We start from the raw sequence: 22,624 nt of genomic DNA on the forward strand, positions 1-22,624 counted from the left end.
CAGCGACCCTCTACAACCTACACTAGGCCTGGGGTCCATTCGTGGTTCACATTCCACTTTTGGAGTATATGGTTTGTGTTGGCCCTAGGCCTCTTTCAACCTATTGCATCCTATTGTGATTCTACATTGTTTGCACTAATTTTCTAACCGTTACTCACCTGATTTTGGTTTGTGTACATACAATTTGTGTATTTTACTTACTTCCTAAGGGAGTGTATCCTCTGAGGTACTTTTGGCATATTGTCACTAAGATAAAGTACCTTTATTTTAAGTAACTCTGAGTATTGTGTTTTCTTATGATATAGTGCTATATGATATAAGTGGTATAGTAGGAGCTTTGCATGGCTGCTAGTTCAGCCTAAGCTGCTCTGCTATAGCTACCTCTATCAGCCTAAGCTACTAGAACACCTCTAATCTACTAATAAGGGATAACTGGACCTGGCACAAGGTGTAAGTACCACTAGGTACCCACTATAAGCCAGGCCAGCCTCCTACAAGGCTCAGTCAATTTTGCATCATACACTGGATCATCACTATTTCTATTTATGAATTTCTAAAGCATATAGCTGTCTCAGCCCTGCACCAGCACAAACAGAACAAATCTAGACCAGGCAGATCAAAATAGTCATGTTTTTAAATGCTTCAGAGACCTCTGCATGGTAACATAGAGTCTTGACCTGGAGAGCAGCAAGTTCCACAGTTCCAGACCCAAATATTTTAAAGAGCTCCCTTATTGTCTTAGTAACTTTACATAAGGAATCACCATTAAATTCAAATTACATAAGCAAAGAAGACATTTGGGAATATACAGAAAGTCTAGATTTTTCACATGTTGGTGGCCTGTCATGACTTTATGAATGAAGCATTGTATTTTAAACTTAACACGCTTATCAATATTAAGCCAGTGAAGGTTTCATAAGTGGGTGGAAACTGAAATGTGCTGGGAGACATGACAAAGGAGGTGGGCTGCAGAATTTTGAATGATATAAAGCCTCCTTAGTAAGGACTTAGAGGCTTCCAGATAGATCAGATTTCCATAGTCTAGGTGACAGATAATAAGTTCTTGAACAATCATCCTTTGAATCGAAATAGGGAGAAGTCAGAGAACCTTCTTCAGGCATTTAAGGAGGCCAAAACAAATTGCATACAGCACGTTAATCTGATGGTCCACCAAAAACTTGCTGTACAGCCAAATTCCCAGAACTTTGACTGCTTGTTTCGGAATAGGGGACGGCTCCAACTCTTTAGGCCTAACTTGCGGGCCCCAGAGATGTGGTTGACTTCGCACGACCAAAACATCAGTTTTATTGCCATTTTATTTAAGGCAGTTTTCTCCCATCCATTGAGCCACAGCAACAGAGTCTGACCCAAAAACTGGAAAGTCTATTGTCCTGCAAGGTAGATAGAGAACACAAAATGTTACTATCATCAGCATGTAAGAGCAGAGTGAGACCAAAAACCTCCACGATGTCTGCCAAGAGCCAGAAAAGCTCGGGACTCAGAAGGATCCCTGTGAGACCCCAAAAGGCTTTTGACATACAGAAGCAAAAGGTTTCAAAATGACTTGAAAAGTGCGACATTGCAAAAAAAAAAAAAAAAAATTAAATCATTGGTGGGACATAACCTGAATTCTGCTGTCAGCAAGTCTCCTGAAAAGCGCAGGATGGGAAACTGTATAAAAAGTAGTGGCGGCCGGCAGCTTTAGGAGGGAGGGGGGCGGGCTTGACACACACACACACACACACACACACACACACACACTCTTTCACACACACACATTCATTAACAACACTCATACCATTCAAACATCCACGCTCGCACCAAACATTCATTTTAAAAGAACGCACACACTCATTCTTTCACACACACGCAGACACACACGCACATCCATTAACAACACTCATAACACTCAAACATACACGTGCATACCAAACATTCAATTTAAAACATCACACACATACACACACACACTTACCTTCAGCCTCCAGGTCCCAGGAGGGTTGGGACACTGCCTTCCCTCATTGGCTGACCTTAGGTCAGCCAATGAGGAAAGGCAGCAGTCCCAGCCTCATCACAGAGTGGGATGGGGTCAGGGAGACTTCTGACCCCACCCTACTCTGTGACGAAGTGTCAATGATTGACACTCGCCCTGGGCGCTTCGGGCTTAAACCTGAAGCGCCCAGGGAGAGTGTCAGTTGGTGACGCTTTCCTTGTCACCCAGGGGAGGGCCTCGAGGCACCTTTGCTGAGCCGAGTAGGTCACGCCCATAGGGGCTGTGACCTCCTCAGACCAGCAATGTTCAGCTCAGGCAGCCAGTTGTGTGCGCAAATCGCGCATTTCTGCTCCTGGCTGCCTGAGCTGAACATTGCCTGACAGACACTCTTCATGACGGGCAAAAGGTGGGGGGGCGTGGCCCCTCCACCCTAAAGGACGGGCCGCCACTGATCAAAAGCTGCACTCAAATCCCAAAAAATAAAGACAGCAGTCCCTCCAGCATCTAGAATCATTCTGAAATTCTCAGTGATCCAAAAAAAAGGGTGGATTTGGTGCTATGGCCCGGACAGCAGCCTGGCTGAGAGCCATGAGAAGAATACAGTACTCTAAATGAGTAGCTTATTAAGAACGAATATGCTTTTCAAGTAGCTTTGCTAGCGCCGACAAAAGTCAAATCGATCTGTAGTTTTCAAAGTTCAACACATCCAAGGAGGGGCACGATCACAGCATGTTTCCATAATGAAGGGACAGTGGCCTGTGTGATGGACCTATTCAAGAGACTAATCCAACCTGGTGAAATCATTTAATTTTCCAGTTTTAAAATCCACATAAACGCCGGGTCAGAAGGCGACCCGGACATAATAGTGGCCAAAAGCAACTCACAATTTGCATCATCAATGAAACTGAAAGAGTGTCAACTCCATACTAGAGAAGAGCGCAGTGGATATCTCTTCCTCCGCTACACTGTCAAAGGAGGCATAGATATCAGCTACCTTCTGAAGGAAGACGTCAGCAAGTCTACTGAACTTGACTTGAGAAAAAGAAGGACATAGTGTCAGGTAAGCCAGATCCATCAGATATCTAACAATCAGGAAACGTTATTTTGAAGAATTGTGGGTGCAGCTAAATTTGCCACCACAAAAAGCTACACAGGCTGCACAACAGGTCTTGTGACTCATTTTCAAGGCTTCTTTAAAGTTAGCCCTATCCTCAACATTGTAATATTTGTGCCAGGCATGTTCCAACCACTTACAACTCTTCTTTTGTACTAAAAGCTCCTGATTAAACCACTGAGTGGGTAGGTGCACTTTGCCCTTTCTGGCCATAGTGTGCAGTAGAAGTATGTCTAATGTTTTTGTGACCCACTAGTCACCTTGTTTCACACAGTTGTCAATGAACCCATCAGACCCAGGAACATTGTTCAAATGAAGGTTGTAGAAGGCCCTAGGGTTGAGCTTAGAGCAGCACCTAAGTAGTGTAACTGGGGCCTTACAGGGTGCAGTACGAGCATACCCTTATACTGCAGCCACAATGGTAAAATGATCCGTAGATGTTAAAGCAATTTAAGGGTCAATATAGAGAAATGGCAGGTTAGAGAAAATAGGGTCTAGAATATGGCCCATGGAATAGATAGAATATCTTACTAGTTGCAGTAACTGAAGCATGTTTAAATCTCCAGAAAGATAGGAGGCAGCTGCACATTTGAGGTCATCAAAATGAATGTTGCGATCAATCAGGATGGGAAAATTATCATATTTTAGGAGAAAAAAAAAGAGAAAGACCCCGGCTAACACGGATTGCCACATAAAAGATGGTCCAGAGGAATGATATCTAAGGGAGACAGAGAACGCAAACTTGTTAGAAATGCTAATCAAAAAAAGAATGGCTTTACAATCAGGGACAGAAAGATTCCCAGTGAGACAAGTATACTTAGATTTATAAATAATTGCTAACTCGCCACCCATTTTATCCTTATGGTCACAGGTGTAGTAAACTATATCATTAAAGATGTAAGAAACAGGGCTACTGGTAGAGGTGGCCGAAAACTTCCGATCTGCCGGAGGAGGTTTGTCACTCTGCGTTTCACTTGGAGTTCCAGCTATAATCCGCCAGGCGCCAAATGCAGAGTTTTTTTCTCGTGGGCAGCTGCCAACTTTAGGTTGGCAAGTGAGAATTTGTGTCTTCAAGCGTGACATTCAGGCACTAGAACGCCTCCCTGCTAGATTTCTTAACGCTGATGGTTGCGACTGTTCACATTGAAAAAGCTGCTGCTTGAGTAGAAATCTACTCAAGCAACAGAAAGAGAAGCACCATCCGGCGGACCGCATGGTGCAGTATGTGATGATTTTACAGTGTGGAACAAGCTCCCTGCACTAAAAAGCAGCAGGAGCAGCGCAACATGCCCGAATTCCACCAGCTGGCAGAACGCCACAAAATATTGTAGAGTTTTTATGTAACTCTATTGAATTCCTTGGAGTGAAATTCAGCGAATTCCGCCCAGGCTTAGATACTGGCTGAGGGGGATGAAACCCTACTCAAGCAGGAACCAAAGTCCTTGTCAGGCTGAAAATACAAGCAAGTCCTAAATTAACCTATGCTAAACCTCAGGTAGCCTGGATCACAGCCGTTAGGCTTAACTCAGAGGCAATAGTTACAGTATTTGTGCAACACTTCAAACAGTAACGCAGTTAAAACACACCATAAAAAGAATACCACACCATATTAGAAAAATATAGCAATTTTTAATAAATAAACCGAAACCAAAATAACAAAACTCCAATCAGTAGAAGCAGTGATAAGCAATTTTACAAATTTCAGTGAAAATAGCGACAAAAAGCAGAAAGCATTTACTGTGGATATCGGGTCCCGCTGGACCAGGACAAATTCATAACTTCAGGCTGACCGCGATGAAGTGCGGACCAGCTATAGGTACCCAGTTAGGCCAGCTGAACATGAGTACCTTAAATCCAGCATGCAGAGCATTGTGAGGTCCCACACCAAGGATGCATCACGCAGCTGAGAAGATGCGTTGTTCCGAGGGGCTGCAAAGCAAGATCCTGTGTCATCATTGAGGATCGCATGATGAGGGCTGGCGATGCAAATTCAGGCATCGAGAATGTGTCGCACAGTCGAGGTGAGGCACTGGTTCCGAAGAGCTTCGAGGCTGTGATGCAAAAATGTGCGTCGTCTTCGAAGCTGTAGTCAACAAGAGATTTGTGATGCTAGAGCCTGTGTCGGGAAAGCTTCACACAGGTGGGGTTCTGATGCAGCTGCGAGGTTGATGAGGCCTCCTTGCATCAGGAGAACACTTGCAGCAGAGGCAATGCGTCTGTTCTGCTACGGATGTCACCGCGCAGGAGAGTAGATGCATTGGTTCTGCTGGGTGCACAGACGGCAGAAGAGCACCATCAGGCTCCTTTCAAGGGTCCAGGACTGGGGTGGCACCACGTGGGAGGGTAGGACTCACAGATGGCAGAGTCCAGGTGCTGGATTCAAGGTTATTAAAGCCATCTGTCCCTGAGACTCTAGTCATTGAGGCCAGCCAACTTGCCCTTGGAGTCACTTTGGGGTCCTGGCTTCAACAGGTGTAGGGCAGCAGTCCTTCAGAGCAGCAGCACATCAGAATGGCAGTCCTTTCAGCAGCTCAGTAGTCCTTCTTTCTGGCACAGTATTCACAGATCAAGAAGTGTACTTAAGAGTTAGTGTCTGAGGTCCAATATTCATACCCAGTTCTTCCTTTGAATTGAGAGAAGCTTCTGGAGGTTTCCCTTCGATGTGTACAGGTGTTCTGCCATCCTTGCACTGGCTCCAGACTAACCACAAGGGGTATGCAGCCCTTTCTGTGGAGACAAATCACAGCTATTCAAGTGCAAGTACGTTGGTGCACAGTTTACCCTCCCTCGCCCCCCCCATCCTGCCAGTAATGGCCCACTCAGGCACACCAAAGCTCCTCATTGTGTGTGGCTGTCTAGGAGAAATAAACAAAGCCCAACTGTCAACTACACCCAGTCATGTAAACCATAGAAAGGCTGCACTAAACGGCTAAGCCACTAAACGGCTAAGGCAGGAAAATGCCAAACTTTCGAAAAATTGCTCTTTCTAAATTGTAACTTAAATTTCAACTTTACCATAAGAGAGAATTTTTCATTACAATTCCAAAGACACCAAACATGAACTGGAAAACTGTTCACAATTGGATGTTACTGCTTATTAACCCCTTCGCTGCCAGGCCTTTTCCCCTTCCTGTGCCGAGCCTTTTTTTGGCTATTTGGGGCAGTTTGCGCTTAGGCCCTCATAACTTTTTGTCCACATAAGCTAGCCAAGCCAAATTTGCGTCCTTTTTTTCCCAACATCCTAGGGATTCTAGAGGTACCCAGACTTTGTGGGTTCCCCTGAAGGAGGCCAAGAAATTAGCCAAAATACAGTGAAAATTTCGTTTTTAAAAATAAATAAAAAATTGGAAAAAGTGGCTGCAGAAGAAGGCTCCCTGAAAATGGCATCAACAAAGGGTTTGCGGTGCTAAAATCACCAGCTTTCAGGAACAGGCAGACTTGAATCAGAATACCCAATTTTTCAACACAAATTTGGCATTTTACTGGGACATACCCCATTTTTACAATTTTTTGTGCTTTCAGCCTCCTTCCAGTCAGTGACAGAAATGGGCGTGAAACCAATGCTAGATCCCAGAAACCTAAACATTTCTGAAAAGTAGACAAAATTCTGAATTCAGCAAGGGGTCATTTGTGTAGATCCTACAAGGGTTTCCTACAGAACATAACAACAGAAAAAGAAACATATTGAAATTGAGGTGAACAAAACATACATTTTTCTCTACGTTTTACTCTGTAACTTTTTCCTGCAATGTCAGATTTTCGAAAGCAATGTACCGTTACGTCTGCTGGACTCCTCTGGTTGCGGGGATATATAGGGCTTGTAGGTTCATCAAGAACCCTAGGTACCCAGAGCCAATAAATGAGCTGCACCCTGCAGTGCATTTTCATTCTATACCGGGTGTACAGCAATTCATTTGCTGAAATATAAAGAGTGAAAAATAGCTATCAAGAAAACCTTTGTATTTCCAAAAAGGGCAGAAGATAAGGTGTTGAGGAGCAGTGGTTATTTGCACATCTCTGAATTCCGGGGTGAGCGTACTAGCATGTGAATTACAGGGCATTTCTCAAATAGATGTCTTTCTTACACACTCTCTTATATTTGGAAGGAAAAAATGTCAAGAAAGACAAGGGGCAATAACACTTGTTTTGTTAATCTATGTTCCCCCAAGTCTCCCGATAAAAATTATACCTCACTTGTGTGGGTAGGCCTAGCCCCCGCGACAGGAAACGCCCCAAAACGCAACGTGGACACATCACATTTTTTTAAAGAAAACAGAGGTGTTTTTTGCAAAGTGCCTACCTGTAGATTTTGGCCTCTAGCTCAGCCGGCACCTAGGGTCACCTACCAAACCTGTGCATTTTTTAAAACTAGAGACCTAGGGGAATCCAAGATGGGGTGACTTGTGGGGCTCTGACCAGGTTCTGTTACCCAGAATCCTTTGCAAACCTCAAAACTTGGCTACAAAAACACGTTTTCCTCACATTTCGGTGACAGAAAGTTCTGGAACCTGAGAGGAGCCACAAATTTCCTTCCACCCAGCGTTCCCCCAAGTCTCCCGATAAAAATGATACCTCACTTGTGTGGGTAGGCCTAGTGCCCGCGACAGGAAATGGCCCAAAACACAACGTGGACACATCACATTTTTTCATAGAAAACAGTGCCTACCTGTGGATTTTGGCCTCTACCTCAGCCGGTCCCCGGGGGGGCAGAAATGGCCTAAAATAAATTTGACCCCCCACCCCACCAACCCCCGCCCGGGAGCGGCGACCCTTGCCGACGGGGTCGCTCCCCCTCCGTGACATTGGTGCCAAAAAAAAAATCCCCAGTGCCTAGTGGTTTCTGCCCCCTTGGGGGCAGATTGACCTAAAATCGGCCAATCTGCCCCCAAGGGGGGCAGAAATGGTCTAAATACAATTTGCCCCCCAGGGGAGCGACCATTGCCTAATGGGTCGCTCCCCATCTCTAAAAAAACAAACAAACAAAAAAAAAAAAAAAAAATTGCCCTGGCGCCTAGAGGTTTCTGGGGGCGGATCGGCCTAATAACAGTAGGCCGATCTGCCCCCGGGGGGGCAGAAATGGCCTAAAATAAATTTGCCCCCAAACCCCCCCAACCCCCACCGGGAGCGACCCTTGCCTATGGGGTCGCTCCCGCTGCGTGACATTGGCGCCAAAAAAAAAAATCCCCGGTGCCTAGTGGTTTCTGCCCCCCTTGGGGGCAGATTGGCATAGCAAAAGAAATGGCCTAAATACAATTTTCCCCTCCAGGGGAGCGACCCTTGTCCAAGGGGTCGCTCCCCATCTGTAAAACAAAAAAAAGAAAAAATCCCTGGTGCCTAGTGGTTTCTGCCCCCCTTGGGGGCAGATCAGCCTAATCAAAATAGGCTGATCTACCCCCCAGGGGGGCAGAAATGGCCTAAAATAATTTCCCCCCCCCCCAGGGGAGCGACCCTTGCCTAAGGGGTCGCTCCCCTTGCGTGAAATTCACGTAAAAAAAAGAAAAACTCCCTGGTGTCTAGTGGTTTCTGTCCCCCTTGGCGGCAGATTGGCCTCATCAAAATAGGCCAATCTGCCCCCAAGGGGGGCAGAAATGGCCTAAATATAATTTGCCCCCTAGGGGAGTGACTCTTGCCTAATGGGTCGCTCCCCACACCTAAAACAAAAACAAAAGAAAAATAAAAATTCCTGGTGACCCTCTGGGGGCCCCCCTTTCTGCCACCCCTGGGGGCAGACTGGCCTAATAATAGGCCGATCTGCCCCCAGGGGGGCCAGAAAAGGCCTTCCCAAAAAATGCCCCCCCTGGGAGCGACCCTTGCCCAAGGGGTCGCTCCCTTATGACAATTTTTTTTTAAAAGAAAAATCCCTGGTGTCTAGTGGGCGTTTCAAAAGCCGGATTGCAAGCAATCCGGCTTTTGAAACGCTTGGAGAGACTTCAAAGGGAAGAAAATACATTTCCTTCCCTTTGAAGCCTCTCCGGGCCTCCCCCACGCGATCGTGAGCGCGATGGGGGAGGCTCTGTGACATTCAGCGCGCGCTGGTGCACTGACGTCACGGGGGGAGGGTGGAAGGGGAAGGGCTTCCCCTTCCATCCCTGACTTGGGGGGGTGGAGGGGAACCCCACAGAGGGAGCGCTAGCGCTCCCTCTGGGCTCTGTGACCAGGACGTAATGGTTACGTCTTGGGCACAGCAGCACTGTGCCTCAGGACGTCACCATTACGTCCTGGGCACAGAATCGGTTAAATGTAACAAGCTAACTCCAATGTTACCCTACAGAAGAGGCAGGCCCTGCAGTAGTGAAAAACTAAATTAAGAGGTTTTCACCATCAGGACATGTAAAACTTAAAATTACAAGTACTACTTTTTAAATACATTGTACCCAGCCTTATCGACTGTCCAGGGATTACCCTAGGGGTAACATTTTTATAGACAATGGTGGTTTGGGACTGGAAAAAAGGTTTATTTTGCCTGGTCGAAATGGCAGTGTAAAACTGGCCACACAGGCTGCAATGGCAGAACTGAGGCATCTTTAAAAAGGCTACTTCAGTGGGTGGCACAATAAGTGCTGCAGGCCCGCTAGTGGCATTTAATTTACAGGCCCTGAGTACACGTAGTTCCATCTTACTAGGGACTTTTATAAGCAAATTAAATATGCCAATTGGGGGGGATATGCCAATGTTACCATGTTTTGAGGTGTGAACACATGAACGTTAGCACAGGTTAGCAGTGGTAAGGTGCACAGAGCCCTAAGGCCAATAAAAACTAGATCATCAAAGACGGAGGAAGAACGCAAAACGTTTGGGAGAAGACCATCCTAAGACTGACAGGTCTAACAAAACACTTTCAAATTATGTTTAGCAAGTGAATTACAGTTCACGCTGGCAAATTGAATAGCCCTTGCCTGGTGTAATACAGTGAATGGCAGCTCAATGGCCACACACCATATGTTCAGTAGCAAACATAATTTTACAGCATTGACAGCGACTCTAAAATTGTGATGGAAGAACACTGTGCATGGACTCTTTAGAAACAGGGATGCAAATTTCCACATTTTATTATCATGTTGTGGAACTCCTAAGAGATCCACATGAATACAGATACAAAACCATAAAAGTTCCCCATAATAAGATACATATTTCATAAAGAAGCAATAAAAAATAAATACATAATACAATAGTTCATTAATTAAAACACCATATTCAGAATATCTGCCAGAATGATTGAAAGAATTTAAAAATCTTATAACAAAATCTTTCATTGTGGGGGGAGTAACATTAATCCAATGCCTCTCTATGAGATCTAATATTAGGCTGCAAAAAAGGGGTTTCAACCAAAATTTCCTTGGAACCGCGAAAGCCAGGCAAACAAATAAGACATGTATAAGAGACTGTACCCCTCCTAGACATAGATCACAAACGCTATTAGAGCCATCCCACCGTGAGGTGAGATCTTTCAATGGCAATCTATTTGGTCTAAGCAGCATACATAATCGCCTCACCCCATGGTTTAAGTTCCAGGTCAAGTAGGGTTGCACCATTTTCACAGTTACCGAGGTAGTTAACTTCTCTAAACCTCTTCTTTTGCGACACACCTCCATGTACATCGAAAAGCCTTTGGACCACGATGCTTCCTTCAGAATTTTTTTTAATGATACATAGGGAATTGAAGGACAGAGCTCCAAGTCTAGCTCTAGGAGTTGAGTAGCTTTGATGTAATTTCTAAAAAAAAAAAAAAAAAAAAAAGAAGATTTTTCCCTCAGACTGCTAAGGATCTCACTATATGCCAAGTTTCTCAATGTACAATCTTCACTGTGCATGAGGTTGTGCACCTTTCTTATCACTGCCACAAGGCCTTGCACAAAGATGTTCCTAATGCCAAATTCAAGGCGTAATGCAGCCCCTGAGACTGCATGATTACAAGCGACCATGCGTCTCAGAATGCGGCCTTCCGTCTTGTCCAAAAAATACCATTTAGTTGTATCAATACACTCTATTGCATATAATAGAGTCGCTGGGATCTTAACCTGGTATGCTGATAGTAAGTGGGCAAAATGGCACTTACCATTTGCCTTATAAAAGGCCGACAGGCCTTGGACTAGTGACAGGGCCTTGTTGGTATTCTGACATATGTGATCAGAATCTTTTATTGAAGCCGAAAAGATCTTGCCTAAAAACTGGTATGCTGTTTGCTGTTCCAGTTCATGTTGACCTATTACCCAGGGAAACAAGACTTTTCAGCTACAGATCTTCCAGGAGAAACAGACCACCTGAGACTTAGCTGTATTCATTTTCAGGTAGTGCATCTATGAATAACTTTTCAGAGCGGCCAAATGATGGTTTAGGCCTTTTGGGGTAAGGTCGTACACTATATCAGCCGCATACATCAGGCACACAAATGGCCGGCCCCCCACCACAAGGGCATCGCCGGAGGAGTTCCTGAGACTTAAAGGTAGGTCATGCATATAAAGGGAGAAAAGTATTGGGGCCAGTATGCAACCTTGTTTTAAGCCATTTTTTGTCAATACCTTTGAAGATAGTCCTTGTTCTCCGCCCATTAAGATTTTACACCAGGTTGATGAGTAAAGGGCCATCACCAATTGCAGGAGGCCAGATGGGACTCCTAGATTTTTGAGTTTTTTCTACAGTGTTCCCCTATCCACTCTGTCAAATGCTGTGGAGTAATCGATAAATGCTGCATACAATATACCTCCCCTAGTCTGGACGTACTTATCAGTTATGGTTTGCATAATCAAGATATTGTCTAAGGTATTATGGGCTCTTCTAAAGCCTGCCTGTTCCACTGGTAAGATACCATTTTCCTCCACCCAATCCGTCAATTGTAGGAGGATACTTTTCGCAAATATCTTTCCTGTAGCGTATAATAAGGCAATTTGTCTATAATTTGATGGGATTGATCTAGCTCCCTTTTTATGTAAAGGGATTATTATACTACCTGTCCATGATTCCGGGATGGTGCCATGGGCATAACATAGGCCAAAAACAAGGATGCAACAATGCAGCAGTTGAGCAGCAGTTGAAAAGCAGTGCAACCGAGCCAGATTGTGGAATGAGAACCAGGAACCCTGGCCCTTGGACCAGTTCCGAAACACACAGGCTAGCTTTTGGCAACTCTTCGTATCCATTTATGTAGGAAATAGGCCAGATGCAGAGAGGCATCGACATAAAGACTAGAGCGTAGCACGAAGATAGAGATTGTTTAATGGCGCCACCAAAATAGTTGAATCATCCACCCGAGCACAAAACAACATAGGGCAGAAGGTCAGGTAACACCACAATGTAAGAGGTAAAAGACAAAAAATACAATCAAAACCCACAAAACCCCCAATATTCCCACCCTGAACGCAAAAAATATCTTAGATAGAAATTCTATAATATCACCGCCAAAATGGCCAAATCACCCACCCCGGACCGCATAACAACGCAGGATATTAGGTCGGATATCGCCACAAAGTAAAAGGTAAAAATCAAAAAACACAATCAGAACCTGCAACACCCCAAATTTTTACCTCCTGAACACAAAAAAAATCTTAAATACTTTTGGAAACATAAAAGTTAAAAGCAATGTATGCAGTTGTGATAATAGTAGTCCTACAAGATGAGGTCATTTTTGTAATTGCCTTTACGGTAGTTGCTACTGAAACAATTCCCAAAGTCATATGTAGCTCTGGGCTATTTTCACCGGTCACAGGTAGCTCTTGTTTTAGAAAAGGCTGGAGACCCATGAGTTAGAGGGAGGATAATGGAAGGGAACAGCTAGCATATTCAGAATAAAGAGAATGGTGGAGACCACTAAAGGAAGGTCTAGGAGAGATCCTTTGCCCTTCATAGGGCTCATTTGGCCTCCTATTTTCCATTTCTCCTCATTACCCATCTTTTTCCTCTAGTATCACACTTTCATCCTCATTATTTACTTGTACTTCTAACGTTTGAGACTTTGTATTTTTCTTATAAATTCTCTAGTGTTTCTCCTGTCACTCTCCAAACCGTCCTGTGGTTACAAAATTACTCCTCAGTGCCTAGTCTGACCTCTCTTGGAAATCCCTTGTATCTCTCTTACCTCCAACACTCATGTTCCCCTGTCTCAGACCTCGTTTAGGAAGCCTTGGGACAGGCAGGGACTGAGCCACAGCTGTTGGGGTCGAGGCCTTATCCACTGCTGTCCATGAGCTGGTCTTACTAGGGCTCCGCGAAATGGGCCGAGTACAACCCTTTTGCACTTGACTGTCAGTGGTACTGAGGGCGAGCGGTCACAGATTTCTCAGGAATGTTAGTGTGGTGGTACTCAGGAATCAATACCACCCCACAGCACCACATATGCAGTTCAGGCATGAAGGCCAAGGGACATTCAGGCCCTATCACTGTCCCACTGTGTCTTTCCCCATTTAATCTTATTTCATCCCTCTCAAGGGTGACCTTCTGAAGCCAGGTCATCACTGACATTCTTTCCTGTCCAGAACATTTCACCTACAAACCAGTGCTTTCAGGTGCGTTAGTCTAATTGGTTCAATGCAAAACCAGAGAACACCCACAACACATTATGTTATCAGACACAAGTTCTGGAGTGGAAACACCGCCTCTAATGACATGGAGACAGGTGGTTACCCTATCTAACTCCGTCTCTCCCCTTCCTCCTTCCTGTAAACTTGGCTGCATGCTTTGAGTAGCTGCAACTCCAATTTGAGCCTATTATTAGTATGCCCAACTTGTCCCATCACTCATATGGCATTCCTCTTTCCCTCTCTAATCGTCAAAGTGTTTTGTTCCTTCTTCCTGACACCTCTGTCCACCGCATTTGCCATTTTTGTGATCCTTCCAATTACTTATTTAACTCTCTTTGTCCATGCTACGTCTATACCTCCCCTTGAACTGTTCTATAAGGTATTCCATTCCTTATTACCATGGCCACTGGAATTATGCTATTCTGAGGCTGTGACGTTTTCTTTTGCAAAATTAATGATTTGCTGTTTTTTCCACATATTCCATCATCTGCTGCATCAATTACGGATTTTAACAAAAATCATTTGTTCCTAACTCAAACGGATCAAAAGCTACTAACGTCAATGTTTCCATCCCATCTCTACACGTACTTTGCATCCAGACTGACCAACACCACCGCCTAATTTCTTTCCCTATCCGCCCCTACCTTCCACCCTCTGCTCTGCCGACTCACCAGGCTTCCGTACACGTCCGGTGGCCGCTGATAGTACACAGTGTTCAGCGCCTCCTCCAGCCGTTGTGGGACCCCGTTTGCTCGGTAGAACTCGGCTGCCCGTTGCTTAAGCTCGTAAAGTTCCCGAGCTTCGCGGGATACGCGACAAGACCCAGATAGGCCACCCCCGTAACTCATGTCGCCTTCCTTCCTTTCACTTTCTCAAGCTGGGTACTCTGTGCGCTAGTCCGGGGATGAGGCCTGGGAAGGACGCGCTGGAAGTTGCCATGCAACTAGAAGCCGGCATGGAAGGCTAACCTCGCGAGATCTGGTGTTCTCCCTAGCAAACATGCTTTCCTTACCGCGTTAGAAAGTTATACTTTATGGCTGCAAAACCTTGCTCGTATTAGGTCTCTTTTATATTTCATTTGCACACGATAACCAATCCGGAGCCCTTTGAAAGCATATAAGTAAGCCAGGTTATCAATTTTGTTTCCAATTTTCATGCGTCAGTTTTCAGCTAGTTCGTGTATTTTCTTTTAAAACACGGATTTGTAGTCCTGTTTTATTTTTGGGCTAAAAAAATGGACGCAAATCTCAATATGCCAAAAACTGGATTGAATTAGTTACGCGAGGAACTGGGGAACCAGACAACTCTACGTTAGCTCTTCCAAGTAAAACAAGTATTGTCAAAGGCAATAGGTCTTGCATTGGCTAGCATTCTTTCAGTTTTGTCAGTGTTCTTTTTCGCAAGAATTTTATGCTACTTTATTGTTGGTGGAATGCAGGGCATTCACCGACAGTGAGAAAAAGTTGGTCAAATAATATATATATATTTATGGCATCAAAAAGAATACATTGCCATTGTAGTCATGGCACTCAAGGGAACTAGTTAGAGGGTGGCTGTGTTTCTTGTGAAAGAACTGAATGCACACATGCCAATACACCCAATGCAGGTGGGAGACTCCAGATTTTTAATTGATTGATTGATTGAAATCCCTTCGCTGCCAGGCCTTTTCCTCCTCAGGTGCCAGGCCTTTTTTTTGCTATTTGGATCAGCTCGTGCTTCAGCTTTCATAACTTTTTACCCACATATGCTACCCAGGCCATATTTGCTTCCTTTTTTTCAACATCCTAGGGTTTCTAGAGGTACCCATAGTTTCTGGGTTCCCCTGGAGGAGACCAAGAAATTACCACAATACAGCAATATTTTTTTTAAAAATAGGAAAAAAGGACTGCAAAAGAAGGCTTGTGTTTTTTCCCTGAGAAAGGCATCAACAAAGGGTTTGCGGTGCTAAAATCACCATCTTCCCACCTTTCAGGAACAGGCAGACTTGAATCAGAAAACCACATTTTTCAACACAATTTTAACATTTTACTGGGACATACCCCATTTTTACTATTTTTTGTGCTTTTAGCCTCCTTCCAGTTAGTGACAGAAATGGGTGTGAGACCGATGCTGGATCCTGAACAGCTAAACATGCCTGAAAAGTAGACAAAATTCTGAATTCAGCAAGGGCTCATTTGTGGAATCCTTCATGGTTTTCCTACAGAAAGGTACAGCTAAAATAAAAAAAATATTGAAATTGAGGTGAAAAAAGAGCCATTTGTGTCCACATTTTCTTCTATAACTTTTTCCATCTATGGCAGACTATTGAAAGCAATATATCGTTACGTCTGCTGGACGTCTTTTTTACACACTGTCTCACATCTGGAAGTTAAAAATGCAGAGAAAAGACTAGCGGCAATAACACTTGTTCTTCTATTCAGTGTTACCCCAAGTCTCCTGATGAAAATGGTACCTCACTTGCGTGGGTAGGCTTAATGCCTGCGATAGGAAACACAACATGGACAAATCACATTTTAACATTGAAATCTGATGTGTTTTTTGGAAAGTGCCTAGCTGTGGATTTTGGCCTCTAGCTCAGCGGCCACCTAGGGAAACCTACCAAACCTGTGCATTTTTTTAAACTAAACACCTGGGGGAACACAGGATGGGGTGACTTGTGGGGGCTCTCACCAGGTCCTGTTACCCAGAATCCTTTGCAAACCTCAAAATGTGGCAAAAAAACACATTTTCCTCACATTTCAGTGATCGAAAGTTCTGGAATCTGAAAGGAGCCACACATTTCCTTCCACCCAGCATTCCCCCAAGTCTCCTGATAAAAATGGTACCTCACTTATGTGGGTAGGCCTAGTGCCCGCGACAGGAAATGCCCCAAAACACAACATGGACACATCACATTTTCCCAAAGAAAACAGACCTGTTTTTTGCAAAGTGCCTAGCTGTGGATTTTGGCCTCTAGCTCAGCCGGTACCTAGGAAAACCTAGCAAACCTGGACATTTCTGAAAATTAGACACCTAGAGTAACTTGTCGCGTTCTCACCAGGGTCTGTTACCCAGAATCCTTAGCAAACCTCAAAATTTGGGAAAAAACCCACCTTTTCCTCATATTTCAGTGCTAGAAAGTTCTGGAATCTGGGGGGAGCTACAAACTTCCTTCTACCCAGCGTTCCCCCAGGTCTCCCAATAAAAATGGTACCTCACTGGTGTGGGTAGGCCTAACACCCGCAACAGGAAATGCCCCAAAACACTATGTGGACACATCAAAATTATCACATACAAAACTACCTGTTTTTGTGGGGGGGCACCCGTGTTTTGGGTCCTGGGCTCAGCAGCCATCTAGGGAAACCTACCAAACACAAACATTTCTGAAAACTAAACACACAAGGGAGTCCAGGGAGGTGTGACTTGCGTGGATCCCCCAGTGTTTTCTTACCCCAAATCCTCAGCAAACCTCAAATTTAGCTTAAAAATATAAATTTTCCCAAATTTCTGCATGGGATCACCACACCGGCACAAATTTCCTACCACCCAACGTTCCCAGGAGTCTCCCAGTAAAAATGATAACTGACTTGTGTAGGTGGGCCAACTGCCTGTGACAAGGAAGAGCTAAAAACATGTCGAAAATGAGGGGGAACCAAAGCGGGTCCAAAAGGGCAGTTTGAAAAAAAAACGTTTTTAGGCAGACAAGTGTGGCAGAATGTTTATCTGTATAGATGCGACAATGCTGGGTGATAGGAATTTTGTGGATTCCTGTAGATTTCGGAAAGTTCCATCACAAAATGTGGGAAAAATGTGTGATTTCAAGCAAAGTTGGAGGTTTGCAGATCCTGGACTCACCCAGATGTTTAGTTTTCAGATGTGTCTAGGTTGGGTAGATTTTTCTACATGGCAGCGTCCCAAAGCCCAAAAAGTGCAGCCTTACCATTCCAAGTGGAACAATTTTGAAAGTTAGACGAGCTCTCATGGCTCAAATGTAAAACCAAAACTCAAAATAATCAAATGACCTCTTGCTTGCCATGGGATAAGATGTTTTAGTGTGAGGGGAGAGAGCTGAAAGTCTGTTACCCCTTTCAGTTGGGGTGGGGGCATAATCCTGCCCATACTGGGTGGTATCCACCACACCACTTTTTTTAAAAAAATTCCCTGGCATCTAGTAGGCTTTCTGTCCCCTAGGGAGTGGATCGGGGGTAATTGCCCAATCTTCCCACCGGTGGGCAGAACAACTTTGGCCCCATTTATTTGTGGTGGGGGTATGGCCATAACCCCACCCTCTTTTTTTGAAAAAAAATCTTTCCTTGTCTGTTGTGAGCTTTCTGTCCCCCAGGGGAGAGGGGGGGCAGATGGGCCTTACAAAGGGCCTAAAATAAATTTGCCCCCCAGGGGAGCAACCCTTGCTTAAAGGGTGGCTCCCCATCTGTAAAAAATAAGAAATTCCCTGGTGCCTAGTGGTTTCTGCCCCCCTTGGGGACAGATCAGCCTAATCAAAATAGGCCGATCTGCCCCCAAGGGGGGAAGAAATGGCCTAAAATAAATTTGCCCCCCAGGGGAGCGAACCTTGCCTAAGGGGTCACTCCTCTTGCGTGAAATTGTTTTTGTAAACAAAAAATCCCTAGTGTCTGGTGGTTTCTGCAACCCTTTGGGGCGGATTGGCTTAATAAAAATAGGCTGATTAGCCCCCAAGGGGGGCAGAAATGGCCTAAAAACAATTTGCCCCTCCCATGGGAGCGATACTCGCCCAAGGGGTCACTCCAAACATGTAAAAAAAAAAAATTACCCCTGGCGTCTAGAGGTTTCTGCTTCCCCCGGGGGCAGATTGACCTAATTACAATAGGCCGATCTGCCCCCAGGGGGAGCAGAAAAGGCTTTAAAAAGTGCCCCCTAAGGGAGTGACCCTTGCCAAAGAAGTAGCTCCCCTTTATTGGGAAAAAAACTCCCTGGTATCTAGTGGGCATTTCTGCAGCACGATCGCTTCACGATCGGGCTGCAGAAATGCTCAGAGAGACATCAAAGATAAGGAAAGGCCTTTCCTTTCCTTTCATGCCTCTGCCCGCCCCCAGCCCATGATCGGAAGAGAAATGCAAAGCGTTTCTCTTCCGATTCGCGCTGGAAGCTGAGCTTCCAGCGCAGTGCGGGCAGCCTCTGATGAGGTCAGTGCACAATCGAGCTCTGACGTCATCAGACGTCACAGGGTGGGTGTGGGGGTGCAAGGGGAAGTTATCCTCCTTCCACCCATGCCTATGGGAGGGGGGGTGAGAGGCCCTCGGTCGGAGTGCTAGCACTTCCCCCGAGGACCTCTACCAGGACGAGGTGGTTACGTCCCTGGCTCGTGAGCACCACTGGCGGGGACGAGAGCACCTCGTCCTGGGCACCCTGTAGAAGCCCAATTATTCAGCACCCATTCAGGATACAAACGACCGTTAGCCAGCTCTTCTAGATAAACATAATGAATTTATTAGGGATAGAATAGAAAGACATGTACATGGAGGATGCTCTGTACTAGTGTACACTCGAGCAGCCTAATACAAGGAAGTAATACACGATCTTTTATAGTATTAAACCACAAACATAATTCAACGTCTTATTGGTTCTTTGGCTTTGACGTATGACTACTTCTCCATTATGGCTGAGGTCGTTTTTCCTATCATACCATATATAGTAACAAAAAGCATAGAAAAGGATTTTACACAAGGTGGCCTACGTGCCTAATATCACATGGTCCATCTTGTGACTGAACTTGAGAACATCATGTACTCAGACTGGTACTTTCCAGAAGGGAGATTGCTTCAGCTAGCATGCAATGACGATGATGTTTCATGATGGCTGTTCAGAGGGCAAGCCTTGCAACATAATGCGTTCCTAGCAGTAGCGAATTACATTTGTAGGCCTCTTTACTTAATGCTAGGCCTGTGCAGAGATTGTCATTGTGTATCACAGGGGCCACTAGGCATAGCATCCCTAAGAACTGTAAAATGGGATTCCACAACCCGAGGGGTTAAGTCAAAAACATCTCTCACCTGATATTGCCTTTGTTTCAATAGAAGTTAACTGGGGAGATACATTATCCAGATTATTTGTTTTAAACCTCCCACTTTCCTCTTCTAAAATGTTGGCATGTAGGATCAGCTTAGCTCACAACGAGATTAGCCAATGACTGAAGAGGGCTGCCCCAAGTTATAGTAGGTGGAAGAAAAATGTGACTGACAACAACATACCAATGAATGAAGAGTTGTGGCTGAAACCTGGCGCACAAAGCTCATAGGGCTGAAAGGGCTTTAGCCACCCCCATCAGTTGTGGTGGCTGGGCTGGGGCCTCTGGGCTGGGGCTGCTAGATTGAACTGGTCAGGTCAGTCACTCTAAAGTCTTCTGCTTGCCTCCTAAGCACATTTACAGCGGGACATTAAGCCCCATCACAGGAGTAATAAAACACAGAGACAGTGGTGTATCTGACAGATCATGGCTTCAAAGACAAAAGGACTGAACTCATACCAGTGCATGATATTAAATATCAGAAGCAGTTTGTTTTATATTTTAGTTGCAAGTTAACCACTTTTAATGTGTAGAACTACATAAGTGGAAAAATAAATATAGTATTCTGATGTAATGAGTTTGAGAACTATATATATATAAATGCAATTCCAAAACAAGCAGAAATATGTGTCTGTATGGCATATGTGTCTTTTACAGGGATTTAAACTCCAGCTCTAATTTCAACAGGGACATCACTGCTTTTCATCCTTCAAGGACTGATACAATGGGTAAGACTACAGCATATTTCCAGCCCTGCAAACCTATCAAATATCCTGTTGCAAGTGCTGGGCAGCATACAAATTATATGATTTGTCAAATGAAAAAAACAGATTTCAAGAAAAACTAACTGCATACTGCAACACGTATACATTAGGGGCCAGATGTAGCAAAGTTTTGCGAGTCGCTAATGACCCGATTCACTATTTGTGACCTTGCAAAATCCGAAATGGGATGCAAAAATCCCATTTCCGAAGTGCAAATAGCGATGCAAGTCATTACCGACTCGCAAAAATTGCGACCTGATTTTGCGACCCGCAAATAGGAAGTCGCAATTTGCGAGTCGCAAACCATATGAAAAAGCCATTCGCAAATTGCGACTAGTCGCAAAAAGCCCATTTTGCACATCCAGATTACCACTGATTCAGAGCAAGTGGTAACCAGAACCAAAGAATAAAAGTAGACCCAGAAGGCATCTGGGTTACTCAAAATGGCTGAACTATATATGATCGCATGGAGGAGGAGAGTCCACGCTGCCCAGCAGAGGAGGAGGAGGACGCAGATACAGGAGAGAATATACCGAACCAGGCAGACACTATTCCAACAAACTGAGGAGGAGATTTATGACAAATATAGACTGAGCAGTGCTGCAATCTTAGAATTAATTGAACTAGTCAATCCGCAGCTTGAACAACAGACAATGCGCGGCAGCGCCATCCCTACACATGTGCAAGTGCTATGCTCAAAGCACCTTTTGGCCTCGGGTAGCTATCAGAGGGTGATTGCTGTGGCAGGTGGGGTATCCCAAAGTGCACTCTCACAATTCTTCAGATGTTTCCTAGATGCCATACTCACACACACATGTCCAGATATATATATATACCTACCCAGGAATGAGGCAGAAATTAACAGCACCAAGTTGGACTTCTACAGAATTGCCAACTTCCCCCATGTAATAGGGTGTGTAGACGGGAGACATATACAACTCTGCCCTCATGCAAATCTGGAATATGTGTTCCGCAATAAGAAATGTACCCACTCATTAAACATCCAGGTGGTATGTGACGCCCATAATGTCATTACTGACATTGTAGCTAAATTTCCAGGCAGTACACATGACTCATACATATTCAGGCACAGTGGGATACACCAACGCCTAGAACGTGGGATTGCTGACTACACCCTGAAGCCTTACATGCAGGTCACTGCGGAAACCATTCATGACCTGCTAACATTGCTTATTTTTGTCAAACAGGTGACAGTGCATATGCTCTAAGACCATGGATACTTACCCTGTACCTAACACCTGGTAATGAGAACGAGAGGCGTTATAACAGTGCCCATCGGCGGACCAGAACTGTCATTGAGAGGACCTTTGGATTGTTAAAGGCAAGATTCAGGTGCCTCCACAAAAGTGGAGGTGCACTCCAGTATGCCCCAGAAACAGCATTCAAGATTGTCGCCGCATGCGCAATCCTACACAACATTGCCACCAGACGTGGGCTACATCTCACCCCTGAAGACACAGATTCGGTTGCGACCTCGCTAAAATCGAGGTCGCAAATTGCGGTGCGACAAATATGCGAAAAAAACAAATTTTTCTTGGATTTCATTTTGCAAGTCGGAAATAGCGAATCACATTGAATCGCTATTTCCGACTCGCAAATTTTCACCTACCTACATCTGGCCCTAAGTTTCCAAAGTACTAAAAGGCATCAGTTATGTTGCTTTGAAAATCAAAGTCCTTTCAAGTCTTTTAACTTTTCCCATGTAATGAATAGAGTTATGTCATGTGCTGGGAAAAAATAGCGTCCATTTGGAATTAGATAAGGGTTCTGTGTTTTTTATTCAAAATCACCTTCACTGATGCACTTCAAAATCCTTACAGTATATATTAATCAATTGTTGTAATATACACTGTTCTACCCTTAACTTTGGTGTACAGTTTTTCAATAAGTGACTTTCAGTGAGTAAGACTCCTATTCTGGCCTATGTAATTCTGATATGTGTAGTATCTCCTATTATGCAACATTTCAGTTTTATAAGTTTTGCGGCAAGCACCACAATCTTGCATTTTTTCACAGATAAATTCTGTAAGGGAAACCTGCTGAAAGTTGCCAAGGGAAAAACGCAGCTTTAGTTTGGAAAGCACCAAAAACTGCAGGTTATGGCACAATTTATTTGTTTAAGACAAAGCTACACTCCTACATCACAAAGCCGGTGAGAACAACTGCAAGTGTTTTCCATGAATAGTATGAAGA

General features: G+C 44.6%; 1 protein-coding gene across 3 annotated transcripts in view; it reads right to left on the minus strand.

The window, feature by feature from the left end:
• The window catches only part of ENO4 (enolase 4), a 434,196-nt gene extending 419,627 nt beyond the window's left edge, over positions 1–14,569 (minus strand). For 2 of the 3 annotated variants that reach the window (XM_069239262.1, XM_069239263.1), the window contains exon 1: positions 14,293–14,569. In XM_069239262.1, the coding sequence (XP_069095363.1) occupies positions 14,293–14,469 (177 nt within the window). In that variant the 5' untranslated portion in view covers positions 14,470–14,569. The remainder of the gene's footprint in view (positions 1–14,292) is intronic. The other variant, XM_069239261.1, reaches the window with a different exon arrangement.
• Between the last annotated feature and the right edge of the window lie 8,055 nt (positions 14,570–22,624).

Source organism: Pleurodeles waltl, chromosome 6 (assembly GCF_031143425.1).
Source record: "Pleurodeles waltl isolate 20211129_DDA chromosome 6, aPleWal1.hap1.20221129, whole genome shotgun sequence".
NCBI classification, from domain to species: domain Eukaryota; kingdom Metazoa; phylum Chordata; class Amphibia; order Caudata; family Salamandridae; genus Pleurodeles; species Pleurodeles waltl.